Source organism: Psittacula echo, assembly GCF_963264785.1.
Source record: "Psittacula echo genome assembly, chromosome: 5".
Classification (NCBI taxonomy): Eukaryota; Metazoa; Chordata; class Aves; order Psittaciformes; family Psittacidae; genus Psittacula; species Psittacula echo.
In genome coordinates, this window is record NC_137739.1 from 6726103 (window position 1) to 6741377 (window position 15275).

General features: G+C 44.4%; 1 protein-coding gene across 1 annotated transcript in view; it reads right to left on the reverse strand.

Moving 5' to 3' along the window:
* Positions 1–14852, reverse strand: part of FAM20C (FAM20C golgi associated secretory pathway kinase) — a 59303-nt gene extending 44451 nt beyond the window's left edge. The window contains exons 1-3 of the mRNA XM_080617373.1: positions 13530–14852; positions 11516–11688; positions 2186–2264 (exon numbers count right to left, since the gene is read on the reverse strand). Of these exons, the coding sequence (XP_080473499.1) occupies positions 2186–2264; positions 11516–11688; positions 13530–14047 (770 nt within the window). The 5' untranslated portion in view covers positions 14048–14852. The remainder of the gene's footprint in view (positions 1–2185; positions 2265–11515; positions 11689–13529) is intronic.
* Between the last annotated feature and the right edge of the window lie 423 nt (positions 14853–15275).

A 15275-nucleotide genomic window follows, 5' to 3' on the forward strand; every position in this document is an offset into this window, starting at 1 on the left:
ACATTAAGAAGTCTCATAGCTTTAAAACCTGATTTTATTTTTTTATTTTATTTCTAGGCTGCTTATTTCTGTACAAAGAAATGATGCTGCAAACCTCTCGAAGAACTTCATCAACAACAGCCCATATGCTGGTGAAAGAGGCCAATGGGAGCATATGCCAAAGGACCTAGAAAGATTTATGCTAGCCAAGCATCTGGCTCCTTGTTCACTGTTATCAGAACAAAGACAAGTGCTTGCAAACATCCTTATTCAAAATCACTAATGTGTTCAGGGATGCTCCGCCCAAGTGCAGCAGCATTGCTACTGTAAGGTGTGGTGACTGGGAACACAGCTGCTGAGTGCTCTAAAGCTGCCTTTTCCAGTGGTATGTCTAATGCAAAGAGCAGTTAGAAAATAGGGTGTTGCTGCCCTTCAAATCAACCAAAGGGAATGATTAAGACATCATCAATTTCTGTTATTGTTCTAGTGGATGGTAGTAACTGCTTCGACTCAGGAACATGGCTGTACCTCTATCATCATCCATCATCTTGCTGAGGCTGTGTATAGCACAGTAGAAACAGTAAACTTTTTATTTGACCTCATTAGCATTCCCAGAATTACAGTGTCATACCAATGATAAAGACTGAGGTTATCTGCATCTCAGCAAAGGGAGAAGAAACAAATCACACACTATGTAAAAAGCCAACAGCACAACCACAATTCCGCTGAACACTTAAAGGCTCCTGAATCCACCTGGTTCTTCATTCTGCATGTGGGATAAGACACAATTAAGAATTGTGCCTATACACATCAAACTTGCAGATATAGGGGATAGGCCCATTCATTGGTGATCTGATGATCTCAGCATTCGGGGAGAGGGCAGAGAGAGGAAGGGAAGATGTTGGAGTAGGTGCTCTGATACGTCCTTCCTGACTCATCAGTATTGTCTGTGCTTCCTCTGACCTCTCCCAGGCAATCAGCAATCCACTAGAAATATGGAGAAATTTGTGTGCAATTTGGGAAATTACATAAAGGCGTTTGGCCTTTGAAAAAATGTCTTGTGGTGCCTGGAAGTTCATGGGATTCTCTTGTTATTCCCAAGATGAATGCACGTAAGGAGGGGTCCCGCTCAAACTTGGGTTGAAGGAAAGTGAGACCAATTCTTTGGCCATTCTGGCAGTCAAATAAGATCAAGTCAAATCTGTATTTGTCTGAAGTCAGTCTATATCAAAATCTATAGTGAAACAGGGAAATTCTCAGTCTCCAGCCAGCAGCTGTGATCCCCTCTATAGCTATAACACAGCGCCAACACATATTCCAAACCACTCGTTCTCAGTTACTTTAGTCTTTCATGGACCATCTTAGAGGAAATTAACTGAACTTCCCTACAGTGGGAACAAAGGAAGGAAATTAATTTATTATTCCAGTGGTACCCTCGACACAGATACTGAGTAGCTTCATTAAACATTTTGCAGCCCCGAGTGTCTTTGCTAAACCCTCTACAATAAGTACGGAGTCATTTTCCTTATTACAACACAAACACACAGGTCAGGATTCAGAACTCATTTACATCTGCTTTGTATCTCAATAACTTCTCTCATCTCAATGGGATCTGGGCAGGCACAAATTAAGGCTGTATCATCCTAGTCCTTCCCTTTCTTTCTAGATTCATTACCTTGCAGTACCACTCTCAGATAAACTCATTTTCACAGAGTCAGCAGAGCCACAGCCAAATGACTAATACAATCCTTTAATACAAACAACAATAAATCAACGGATTAAACTATAATTTATCAGACAAATACTATTTAGCTCTCTCAAAGCTGCTCTGAACCATCTCTCTCATCTGGCCATTTTCCAGAGGAAGACTGACACAGATAAAGCTCAGATCTGCAGAGTAAGTTTATATAAAATAGAAATGCTGAAAACATCCTGTATTTATGATGGGAGATTTGACAGAGATCAGAGTGAATAACATTCCTGAGAAGACTGTAATGTATCTGAAGCTTTCTCAGTATCTCTTCCAAAGACCAGTCTAGCAGGGCAAGGTTTCAACAGACCTTGAAGCTTTGCACATAGCAGCAAGCCTAGGGAACTCAACACATTAACCTCGAGAGATACCACAGCAAACTTTTAACGGCTTAGAAAATAGCAACAGACTATTCCAACACCATTTCACTTTACAACACAGACTTTTTTTACTTACTTCATTGGTTTGAACAATGCTTGTCCATAGTTCTGGAACGTCATGATCAGCTTCAGCTGGGTGCCTCCTGATTTCATTGCTGTGGGAAAAAAAACAAAACCCCTTTAAAATGCTACATGTGGATCTACTTACATTCAGCTTCCTTGAAACAAAATCATGTCTCTTTTGCTCTGTAGTAGATTCAGCACTGCAGTATCTGAGCACCAAGCAGAGTAATCCTAACTGGGCAACAGATTATTCAGCAGGGGCAGAGTACAGGGGAGGGCTTTGAGCTGCCAACCAGGACTAAAAATGGATTGTACTTCCCAACATGTCTTTGTCTTCTTCAGTTGGCCACTATGGGCTCTGTAAGCACCTTAATTGAACAGCATGTATACGAACAGCCCTTGGAGTCTTGTTTTCTCCATGTTCAATCGCTTTCGGAATTCCTTTTAACAAGGGACACACACTGGGAAAGGGCATAGGGTGCTACTGAAGACAACTGCAGCTGGGATGTAGAGTCCAATGCTCAGCAGACATCTCCTAAATTAACAGTATGAGCAGATACTACAGCAATCTCTGATCTCTGCTGTGATTTTAATAACTGCTGCTGAGTAGTAGATATGTGTACATTCATCTCCTCTATGCACAATGGATATGTATCCAAGCCCATCCAGTAGCTTCAAGGGATCCCAAGGTAGTTCATACATGAAAGCAGAGCTGTGCAGAGTGGGTTGCTGGCTCTGCTGGGAGGGTAGGACAGGTCATGTGGAGGTAGCAAGGACTGAGGTCCACACTGCACACCAAGGGCCATCTTTGCCCAAACACTTCCCAGCTGCGAGCTAATGGGAATTTAAGACTGACATTTATTCAAATCAGTTTGAACTGTTTGGACAGTATCATGTTAACAGACAGATCATGGTGTTTCTAAAGTCAGAGCGAGGGGTTTTTTTTTGTGTAAGAACTCATAAAAATGCATTTTACTTAATTATAAGGCTACTTAAAACAAATAAATATATACTTTGGCAAACTAGCTGCTTTTCTACTGAATCAAAACCGCTCTGAATAAATGAAATGACCTATACCCTGTCTCCTTTATTCACTTCTGTGTTCAGATAGGCAGGCCATGGCAGTTGTGTCTGTGTGGATGAGTTAGTCCTTTAAAAATGCTCCCTAAGAATGATCAAATAATTAAGCCCCTTCTTTACAGTTCTGACAAAACCCATGTCAACTGGAGAATAACATAAATGTCAAGTTACCTTGCTCTGCAAGTTTTATCTTAAAGCTGCCCTTGTCGCACCTATATAGCTTGTACATTTTTGTCTCTAACCAATGCTATTAGCTGCACATCCTTTTAATTACTCATCTCTGTGCCTTATTACTGATAGGTCATCAGCTCCCTTTCAGCACTTGTAATCTATATTTTTGCAAGAAAATGCTATGTAAATCTGGTGAGTGTAATTATACTTTTCCTAGAATAAAATCCCTCTTGCCTTGCTGTTTTGCTGATCCCAGCCCTCTCTTGCATTTCCACTTTATCCCAAAGGAACAAATAAATAATTAGATATTAAAGGGCATTAAATAGTTTGCACTGAACAGGTAAAGCAGAACATGGCTTTCACATATTAAACTCCCTCTCTTGTGCAGAGCAGGTCAGTTGATATGCACCTGAGGGAAGAAGGAGCACAGGCCTTCAGCTCAGAGTCCAAAGGCTTTGAGAAGCAGCAATCCTCCTCCCACAAATCTACATGTGGACCATCACAGCCCAGCTATGCACTCTGGAAACACTCCTGGTTAGTCTGGACAGCAACCAAGGAGCTGGAGCTGCCCTTGCCTCATGCCTACAGGGACACATGGTCCTGCCTAGGAGATCCTCCACCATCTTCCTGGCCCAGCCTCTGCTGAAGATACAACTTGCCCAACTCTTTCAAGGCACAACCATGCACTGCTGTTTGCATGGGCTATCCCCAAATAGGTCAGTAATATCAGCCTCAGAACCAAAGGGCAGAATTGCTTCCTGTCTGTGAGATACAATTCTCTCCATCCCATCAACCTCAACACAGCTGCTTGCAGACTGCTCACACCAGCTGAAGACTGTTTCTTCTCTAAAATTGATGCAATTTATGCTTTTTCAGTCAATTTTGAGCAGCTCAGGGCTTGGAGGTTGGCTCCATCTCCTCTGAGAGACATGTATGTCCAAAATACACCAAAGATCCTGTAAGCTAGTGAGAGAAAAGGCAAAGATAGAGCCTATTTTGGGGTATGGCTGGGAAGCCAAGCTTTTGGGAAATCACAGCAATGCCAAGAAGAAAGGATGTTCCAGCACGCCCTTTTGTAAGCACAAAGTTTCAGATACACTAAGGAGACTTGTTTCTCAGAAAATTGAAGCCACTCAACAGATGATTTTATTAGCAGACGAACTCAACCACCAGTGTGTCATCACCAAGCAGGGAAATGTATGAAGATTAACAATTCAGAATAATTCTTCACAAAGGCCTGGTTTCCTGACAGAAGGAATTATGCTGAAGTAAGACAAAAGCATCTAAAAAGCATGGTCTTTTTAGATCCATCTTACTGTATTAATGCCTTACTTGGTTGCAATAGTAGCCTTGACCAAACACAAGTTTTGCTGGCATGTTGTCCCTCTGCTGCTGCTAGGAATAAACTTTGGACCTCCCCAAAACAGAGGGTGACATTGGTGGGAATGGTGTCCCATCACGCCTTACGGCAGGCATTGTGAGCAACAACCCGTGCCAGAGGTCCATGCTGGCTTCTCCCCACATCATATGGATTCACATGCAGATATTCCCACTCTGGCTGCTCACTCAGCATTGCAGAACTGCTGGCCAGGCTGGAGATGATTCAAAGCCACCCTCCAAGACCAGACTAGTTACAACCTCATATTGTAATCCCTGCAGTCTCCTCATCTGAGACAGTCCTTTTGAGCTCAACACAACCCTTCATGCACCTCTAAACTAAACTGACTTTGGGAATTGCCTAAATCTTGGGGGTGGCAACGTCAGAAAAGAGAGGATCTCATTGAAGATGATTTGCTCAGACCTCTAGGTCAGATTATTTCCCTTGTCCTAACTTAGTGTTACATCTGCATGTTGGCTTCACTCTCATTTTCTAAGCTGTATTATTTCTTCAGTAACTCCCTTTCCTTCTCAGATCTCAGTTAAACCATTATGGCCAAACAGCAGAAGCTCCGTTGTCCTCCAGGAGCTTATTCCCAAACACTATTTGCTCACCTAGAGATGCTCTTGTGCCTTCACCTACTGCCCACGGGAACACTCGTGAAGAATTCATAAACCCCAGAAGCAGCATACACAACTTTCCAAGAAATGCCACATCTATGATCGGCAGGCTGAGGTATTTTTAAGAAGGCCTTGCAATGTGAAGCTGTACTGACTCCAAGAGAACCGCTAGTCACACTCTGAATTCACTGTATTTTAAGGTTTCTGAATGTACTTTAACATCACAGGTCATGAACAGCTCTGTAAAAGACTTTATAAACCTAGTAGCTCACAGCAGGTACCTCAAATCAAGTCTCATACAGCTCCTGGACACACTGGCACAGTGTTAAAAACAAATCCCAATACCATCATTGCTTTTTATCTTCAGGTTATCTCAAGGCTGTCTTTTTTCCCCCCAAGGTAGAAGGAAATGGAAAGCAGCATTAACCCTTCCTGTTAACCCAGTGTAAGAGTTTCCAGATATGATCAGAAATCTTCCTAATTTTAGAAGGCTTTGCAAAATATTCCAAGATATCTTTTTAGCTTGAGTGTCTGTGGGATTACAGTCTTGTACTAGACTAGTGAAACTGGTGATATTACTTCTGTTTTCTCTGACGGACTTTGAATCAAGCCTCCGAAAATCCCCAGTCCGTTTACATCTATGAACCAGTTCTCATGGCCACATGCCACATCTGCTGCTTCCCCAGCTTGTCTCCTCACCCATAAAAAACCCAAATTCCCTTCCCGATCCAAAGACACCATCCAGTATAAAACATGCACAACCTATCATTTCCAAATCATCTTTTCATAACTGTATGCTAGTGTTTCTGGCTAGTATCTGATACTAACTCCTAGCAGAGGCACAATGTTGCCCAAAGGGATTTGACCCAAAAGGATTTGGAATTTAAACTGGTCTGGCTTTTGAGCTCCTGCTTTGCTGCATGATAGCCCTCATTCTACTGGCCTGTCCAGTCCTTATGGTCTTCTGATGGAGAGCAAGAGTCCCAACAAGACCTCTGACCCTGGTCAGGATCCACAAACTTCTTAAAGTGTATTTAATTATGCAAAGCTAATGCCTGAGAAGTGAGATCCAGTCGAAGCCTGGGATGCAGTTAACATCTGAAACAGCCAGTATGTGAAGGGGGCCTAAGAGGATGCTAGGAATGGACTATTCATCAGGGACTGTAGTGACAGGACAAGGGATAACGGGTTAAAACTGAAACAAGGGAAGTTTAGATTGGATATAAGGAGGAAGTTCTTTACTGAGAGGGTGGTGAGGCACTGGAATGGGTTGCCCAGGGCGGTTGTGAATGCTCCATCCCTGGCGGTGTTCAAGGCCAGGTTGGATAAGGCCTTGGGTGGCATGGTTTAGTGTGGGGTGTCCCTGCCCATGGCAGGGGGGTTAGAACTAAATGATCTTAAGGTCCTTTCCAACCCTAACTATTCTGTGATTCTATGATTTTGGATTCCTATTTATAGGCCAAGCTTAAATTTAATATAAATGTGCTGGTTGGCTTTAAAAAGTAATACTCTGCCCCAGGCTAGAGACATGGCCCTGTACACACTGTAAAGAACGTATTTCAGAACAAATCCAATTCCTCATCATCTCTTAATTTGTTCTTGTTGAGCCCATTCTGCTAACTTGTTTTTAAAGGCCTTTCCTGGTTTAGTTGAGACAGCAAAAGACTTGTAGAGGGGAACAGATCTGTGAAATCATTCAGAGGCTTTGTTGTACATGTTAAGTCCCCTCCTTTCATCTGGAGTTGTACATTAAATCAATCTGTTGACTCTTGGCAGATTCATTGTTTTCTTACACAGTAAATCAATGGCGCTACATTTAATTATGTTTTTCACATGTTCTCAACAGCATTTTTTCCCTCCCTTTGGATGAAATTTTAATAATTTTCTTTAGCAACAGAATTTACATCCAATATTAAGCATCTTGTCTTTTTCTTTTTTCCCTGACTTGAAGCAGAGTCCACCTCAGTTAATTGCAGCATTTATTCACCGTGTGAGTAATCTTGCATGCTTGCTTTCTAATCACTGCTTGTACAAACTGAAGGCATTGCAGGCTCAGAAATTAACTCGGTCAGGTAATGTTTCCAAACCCTACCAACCAGTGAATTTAAAGAATCAAAAAATAAACCCCAACTAAACACAGGAATTAGGAAAACCTATTCTGCTCACAGGCAATCCCACAACACAGCTCCTCTGGACATCAGTACAATCAAGATCAAGACCACACAATGCACCATGCCATATTTGTTGTCAAACTGCTGACAGTGCTACCACAATTATGCACAGACGTCTTGTAAATATGCAAGAAAATAGCTAACTATGGTTATTTATGCATGCCATAAACAGTTATGAAAGGCAAAGGAAGTATGTAATTGCCTGTCCATGTGCTTCTTCTGAAAACTGTGTTTCAGTGCTCAATGAAAAACCAATTCTCTCTAGGCTCCTATTTCTGGCAAGAGGAAATTTTCAGTGAATTAAACCAAATTAAGAGCTATCCCTTTTATGCTGAATAAAATGAATACGAAATATATATATTGATGCAGGGCACAGAATACATCCTCAGCTTGGAAGCTCTGGGTAACCCTGTTCTTTTCAAGGCCAGCTGTAGGTGTCACTGTGGGAGCTGAATGTGATGCTCCTTCCCATCCATGGATTTGTTCCATTTAAACTTTAACATCAAGAAAATGTCACCTTGGCACTCCCTGCTCTTGGGAATTGCTTCTGTCACCGTTTTCATTTTAAAATAACACTGCATGTTACAGAGTTATGTGAGCAGTTCTAATAGATGGCGGGGATCAATTTGGTCACCACTCTCCTCCATAAATAATGTAAGCTGAGCAGAGAAATGACAATGTGGCTAAGAAAGCTGTTTAGCTGCAGATTGGATCTAATTACTATAGGTATCAAGAACTCACACAGCAAATCACCTAATTCTATGAGAGCCAAGGCAAATCTGGACACTGGAAAGAAACTGGATAAAGCAATATCCTACCTCATCTAATACATGTAAGCCTCTATATTTAATTGCCCTGCTTGAAAAAAGAAGCCTGAAGATTGGGCATTTATGAAGGTTTCCGTTTATTTTATACTTCTAACCTGGCATCTTCGCAGCTGCCTTAAAAAAATAAAAAACAGCAAAACAATAAGAATTGACTATAAGGAAAAAAAAAAAAAGACAAAAGATATGCAGGAATATGCAAAAGAATGTAACAACTCTATAAATGCCCTTCGGTCAAATATATTACTCTCCATTAATCAGCTTACACACTTTTGAATCCCTGCTGCTGCTCTGCAGTAAAGCTGAAAACTGGCAAGTATTATTTTAAAACATGTACTTTCAAACACCCAAAGAATTTGCCACATAAAAGACGCTGCACTGTGTAATAAAGAAAACCAAAAAAAGAAGTATAGTGTATTCACAAAATGCTCTTTCTTGCTTTGAAACCTGACAAAGCTCCTAAATCCCCACAGGGGCAAGAGGTAGATGCTACCTACCAGCAAAATTCAGATCCTGCCATTTCTACATTGGCAAAAGTCCCCTTTCATTTCCATATACTTGATTTTAGACTGGGATTGATGTGTAGACATCATTCCCTGTCAGTTCCCACAGTGACCAATACCAACACCAAATGTACTTCATGTTTTAGTTTATGGAAATTATACTGAATCATTGATAGAAACCATGTCTCTGTGCTTTTCTTATGAGCATAACAAACCCTATCATGTTCTGAAGAGCCTTCTTCAAACATTAACAGAGAGACAATCCCATAGGAAATCACTAAAAGCCAATCATAAATCTTCCTCTGTGGTCCCATAGCCCCTTCTCCCCACTGATTTGAAAGCTCTATCAAAATCATAATTAATGGAAACCTCATGACACATCTATACGACACATTAGGTGAAGTCATGGCCCCAGGGAAGCAAATGGCAAAACTTCCACTTACGTCACCAGGGTCACGACTTCACTCCTATTTTTTTTGATAACCATTTTGCTGCTAGGTTAACTGAAGCATACAGAGGTTAAGCAACATGCCCGGAAGCGTAACTGAAGATCAAGTGAAGAGTGAGCACTAAACTATTATTTTTCATTCCTACCTCCCTTTTTCCGCCACCAGCTTCTATGTCCCTACATAACCTTAGCATCCCACTGCTCTGCAGAAGTGACAGACTTCATGGCTCAAACGCTGCCAAGTGTGCTGCAAACACTGCTCTCCTCCTGCATAGGCAACACGGCTGAACTCTGAAGTGTTGAAGAGGTAAATAGAGATCTATACTCTTAGCACCCATGCAGTACAAAACACCACTATGGCCAATGCATTTTGTGTAAACCTCAACAGATGAGCCAGGAGATAGTTTGGCTGAGCATCACCTCTGCCCAGAGCTGGAGACAGGCTGGTCACTACCTGGGACACTGCTGCTGCCTTCAGGGGATGGGGAAGGGCACAGCCTGCATCTTTTCCTCCTCCACAGATATGCTTGAAGATCAATGTTAACTCATGTATTACCAAGTGCTGGCTCAATCCCCACTCTCACGTGTCACTAATATTCCAGAAATCAGTTGGTATTGAGGGAAAAGGTCAAGAAAGGGCTCATGTCAAGGAGAAAATCACCAGTGCCCTTGTTACCCTCCAGCACAGGTCAGAGGAGCACAGGCAGAGTCTGCTGCTACCTACAGTGTCACATCTGAGCTAGAGAAGGGGAAATACATGGCTTGTCAAACCCGAGCTCCTTAATGAATCACTCCAATCCAGAGTTTTGGGGACAGAAAACCCATCACAGGTTAATAAATGAGCCTGTGTTTGTCATCTTTCATAAACTAGGTGTCCACTGGACCCTTGAATCCAACATGTGAGATAGCACCTGGGTACCACAAACTGCTCTATTCCAAATCCTGCCCCAGCAGAGCTCAGAGCAGAGCTGTGTGCTGAGTACAGCCACCGGACAGCTCAATTCATGGAGGCAAAGCTCTCCTGTGGCATCCTGCATTTCACACCTACTCCATCCGGATCAGCTAAATAAGCCCACTCTTGATTACCCAGGACCTCCCTTATTCCTGCTCAGCAGCTGCTGTGATTCACACGAAGGAAAATGTAAACCTTAGGGCTGCTCCTGCTATTCTTGCCCAGGCCATTTCCTGCTGAAGCCAGGGGAATTTTTGCCTTGCAGGGTTAAAGACCTGCTGACCTCATCCCGTGGTGCCAACACATCACCAGCACTTTTCCAGAGCTCATGCTATTTCATCTGTCTGAAACAGACTTTGTGGTCAGCACAAGTAACTTCATTTTCCGCATGGCCAACGGAAACCACTGCATGTGCCACAGCTCTCCACCTCTGGAAACCACTGGCTGTGCATTTGTTTAGTGTCCCAGAGCTTTCATCTGGGGTAGAGGTTATTTTTTCCCTGCGCATCTACGCAGCTACATTCAAGGAAAGACACGTTGTCATTAACCAGCCCTGGAGAAAAGCCCCGAACTGTGTCACCTTGTTTAACCAGAGCCAAAGGTTGACATGGGCACTTCCCTGTTGTGGATCTACAAGCAGAATAAACAGAGCTGAACTCTGCTCAGCGGGAGGCTGGAGCTCCCTGCACGATGCCTGGGGAAGCTGCAGCTCTGCTGAGCCGCAGAGCCCCGCGGTGCCGGATGCTCCTGCAGCCATCGCTGCAGGGCTGCAGGTCAGCTGCCTTGCTCCTTCCTTGGGAAGAGGAGTGCTGCCAGACACAGCCTTTTAAATAATAATCAGTTAATAATACCAATCTAGCTCCTGCAAGATGCTACCTGCTTTTTGCCATCTTTTTTTTATGACCCTATTTATTTTAAATAACCAAATTGGGCACTTTCAGTGCGATCGTGTCTAAAATATCTCTGAAATGAATGGGGTTTGCATCGCTGGCAGCCTTTGCAATTATTCAGGTAATATAGAGATGGCAATATCTCTTTATGTTTAACAGGGAAAATGAGAACAGAAGTCGGGAAGCAGTGTTGTAGACACACGGGAGGGAAGCCATGCAAAATGTTAATAATCAAACAGCAATGAGACCCTGAACAATGAGCAAATAATGGTAAAAAAAAATATACATATATATATCTGAACATACCAACACTGGTTATCTTTTGGGAGACCAGGTCTTGCAGTAAAGCCTCAATTGCAGGATTATGTCTGGAATACAACTCGTACCGATTAATGCCAATGTGGAATTTTAACCAGTTTGGGTAGGAGTCTATGGAGGTTTCTCCAGTTGGCAAAAATTCTTCATTATCTTCATTTTGCCTACCACCAAAAAAAAATAAAAAAATTAAATAATAAAGAACACCACAACAAAAACCCAAAAATGAGGAGAAAGAAATAATGTTACAGTTTGTAACAGACATCAAGAAACAGGGCTTCCAAATGTGACAACCTCGAAAGGCAAAACACTACAGTGGGGGGAGAAGCCCCGGGATTGTCCCTGTGCCGACAGCACACCAGGAGCCTGTTCCCACCTGGGGCTAAATGGGAGATGGGTTTTCACTTCCACTCATCATGCCTGATTTAAAGCCCATGAAAGTCACGAGCTAAACTCAGAGTGACATCACTGAGCGTTAGCAGAGGCCCTTATATAGCAGAAACACAGAGCTGCAAGTTTTGTATCATCTTTAGGTTTTATCATGTTGCATGTATCTTTTACAAGTTTGACCCAAAGGACAGCATCACCCTGAACCTTTATTTAACAGGGACGTGGCTCTGGAAACTGAGAGTGCAGCAGTAACTTGACCTGTTGTACCAAATGCTCCCACTCTCTCCTCTTTTTCTGAATAGAGAGAATGAGAAGAAACTGGATCATTCCAAACTGGTTACTAAAGAATAACTCTGGATGGTTTTGCCCCTTCCCTAGCAGTAAGATACCGTTACAGAAAATGACTGTTAAAATGGCTTTTAACTCCTAAATTTCATGTTAGTTCTGTGAACTTTGGCTGCAGCCACCAAGGAAAATATGTACAAGAGGCAGCTGCATTGTGGACATCAATGATAGTTTCATTCTCCACTTACTGCATAAACCACCACATATCTTCAATCCAGAAGTCCTCCATGGTTTTAGTTATCTCCATATGTTCATATAATTATGACTTTTTATTTTCCCTCTCAGATAAACCAGAACTTTTCAGGCTATTTCACTTCATAGCCAGTTCTTATTATTAGATGGAAGGGGCCTGGACAATTCACATGCTCATGGGGCAGAAATCAGAAATACTTCTCCTCTCACACTGGCTGCTTTGCGGCTTGACAGAGCTTTTGCACGGTATAATGCAGCTGTTTAAACATTACAGTGTCAGTGTGTTTGGAAGAGGGTGCTGTTGTATTAGACAACCCTTTTGATTTTTCAGTCATTGAAATTTCTCAGCATTTCTTACTAGCCAAAAGGGCATAGGATTCACAGAGGCAACCAACTGCTTTGAAGGCTGGAAAGCAGAAGAGGTGCTAGGACTGGGAATTAATTGAGGATGAAAAATGGAGCACGGATCAGACCCCGAAGGCAGAAATACCTGCCAGGCTGAATGCCTTTGTGATACCAGACCTTGATTTTGAAGGAAGTTCATGTGTTACTGCCTGGTCCCACTGCTGGGAAGCCAGGAAGGTGCTGGAGAGGGAGGCTCACTCCTCTTTCTACTTTTTACTGCTAACATCTGCCTCTGGCTACAGCTGGAGATGGGATATTGGGGCATACAGACCCTTTGGCCTTGGCACTCCAGCCTGTTCCTGTGATTAGGCTGTATTTCATGGCTTTTGGGCTTTGTTTTCTTTCTTTTTCCAAGAAGCACAACCGGTCACGCCTGTGTACAATCTCTTTTTAGCCGGTGACATCGAATCGTTCAGTTCAACCCTCTGCTTACTCCAAACCAGTTATTACATCCATTCTCCTGACCGCCCGGTGAAACCCTACGTTATACGCGGGAAGGCAGCGACCCGGGGAAGCGCCGCGCCACGTTTCCACACCGTCCGCCCAGCACCCCGCTAAGCCTTCCTCTTAACCCCCCCACGCCCCCAACCCCGGGGATACCCCTACCCCGGCAAACCCATCCCTGCCGCCCCGATCGGAGCCAAACCGCGTCCCCGTGCCCCGCCGTACTCACCACTCGGTGTGCTCGGCCGCCCGCGGGTTGAACCTGATGTCGCTGTTGACATTGAAGAGGAGGTCGCCGTCGGCGAGCGGGGGCAGGGCGGCGCGGTACAGCGGGTGCTGGAAGAGGGCGGCCAGCGGAGCGGCGGCGGCGGCGGCGGGGGGCGGCGGGCGCGGCGCCCCGGGGCCGATCAGTCTCCGCGTCCGCGCCGCTGCCGTGGCCCCCCCGCCACCCGGGCCGCCGCCGCCGCCGCCCGCCGCCCGCTCCGCCGCTTCCCGCGACTGCGAGGAGAGGTTGGAGCCCGGCTCGGCGCTGAAGTCCTGCAGGATCCGCAGCGTGTGCTTGCTGGGCCAGCGCGGGGCGGCGCGGGGCGGCGCGGCGGCGGGCGGCGGACAGGAGCAGCCGGGGCGGCCCTCGGTCCCCCGCCGCTCCAGCCGCGGCAGCAGGTCGATCATGATGTGCATGGTGCAGGCGACGAGGAACACCATGAGGATCAGCACCCGGAACTTACGGACCAGGAGCATTTTCATGGCCGGGGCGGCTAATAAATTACCGGGGAAGGGAGGGGAGGCGGCGGGGTCGGTCGGGAGCGCTTTGGCGGAGAAAGCCCGGGCAGGCGTGGGTCTTCCAGCTCCCCCCCCGGGGCTTCGGCTGTCTCCCTTCGGATCGGGAAGCGAGCGATCAAGTCAATAAAGTTACCTCCATAGGCGCCGAGAAACAAACAGGCTAAAAACAATAGGTCCTCATGTCTCAGTATCATCAAGAACTTAGGAGGGGGGAAGAAAGAAAAAAAAAATAAAAGGAAAAATAAAAAATAAAGGAGCACCGGACCGGGCTTTTAAAATCAAGAGGAAAACAATGCCAGCGGCATTGCAATGTATAAAGCCATCTGCTCACGATTTCTCTCTCTTTTTATTACAGGGATCACAACAAATAGGGAAAACTGATTCTTGAAGAGAAACCGGCATCAGATACTAGCTCTAATTAAATAAAATGTAAAAAACTAAGGAAAAAAAAAAAAAAGACGGGGTGGAGGAAGGGGGGGGAGAATAATATTAAGAAAACCTGTACGGAAAGGCGACAGAAGAAAAAAAATCATCCATAATATTTGGCTGTGCTGGAAACGCTGACTCCCTTCCTTTGAATGTGCCCAGTGATGCAGCAGAAGCGCTCTCCCGCTCGCTCCCTCTCTTCTCTGAGACTGTTTAAGAACATTGGCTGGAAAATCATTTTCTTTGAGCGGTTCCAGTTTCTTCATCCATCGCGTCCAGTGCTTGGGAGAGATTAGTATGTTCAACTGAGATCAAGTCTGGGTGGCTGCTGTATCCAAGCTGGGCTTTTGCTTTGGCTTGGGTTGGGTTTTTTTGGCCGCAAAACTGTCTGGTGGCACAACTGCAACATAAAGGTTAAATATGGCACAGAAAAAAAAAAGGGGGGGGGGGGGAGAGGAAGGACTAGAGGAAAGAAACTAATATAAATCAGTAGAGGTTCTTTTAAGCAAAGAGGTCCCGTCTTTGATCTCTGCTGGGTCTTACAGATCTGCCTTTTAGAGAGAGAGAAAGGAAGAGAGAAGGGGGGAGAGAAGGGAAGAGCGGGGAGAGATCTTTGGCAGGTGCAGAGTGAAAACCTCTTTCAGCTACACTGAATTCTGGAGACTGGTTGGACTAGTAGCTCTGCAGCTCCAGCTTTCAGTGGGTGTGTTAAATATTATGAGAGAGCCATGATTCCTGCCTTCCTCACGTCATAGTTAGGAGATTG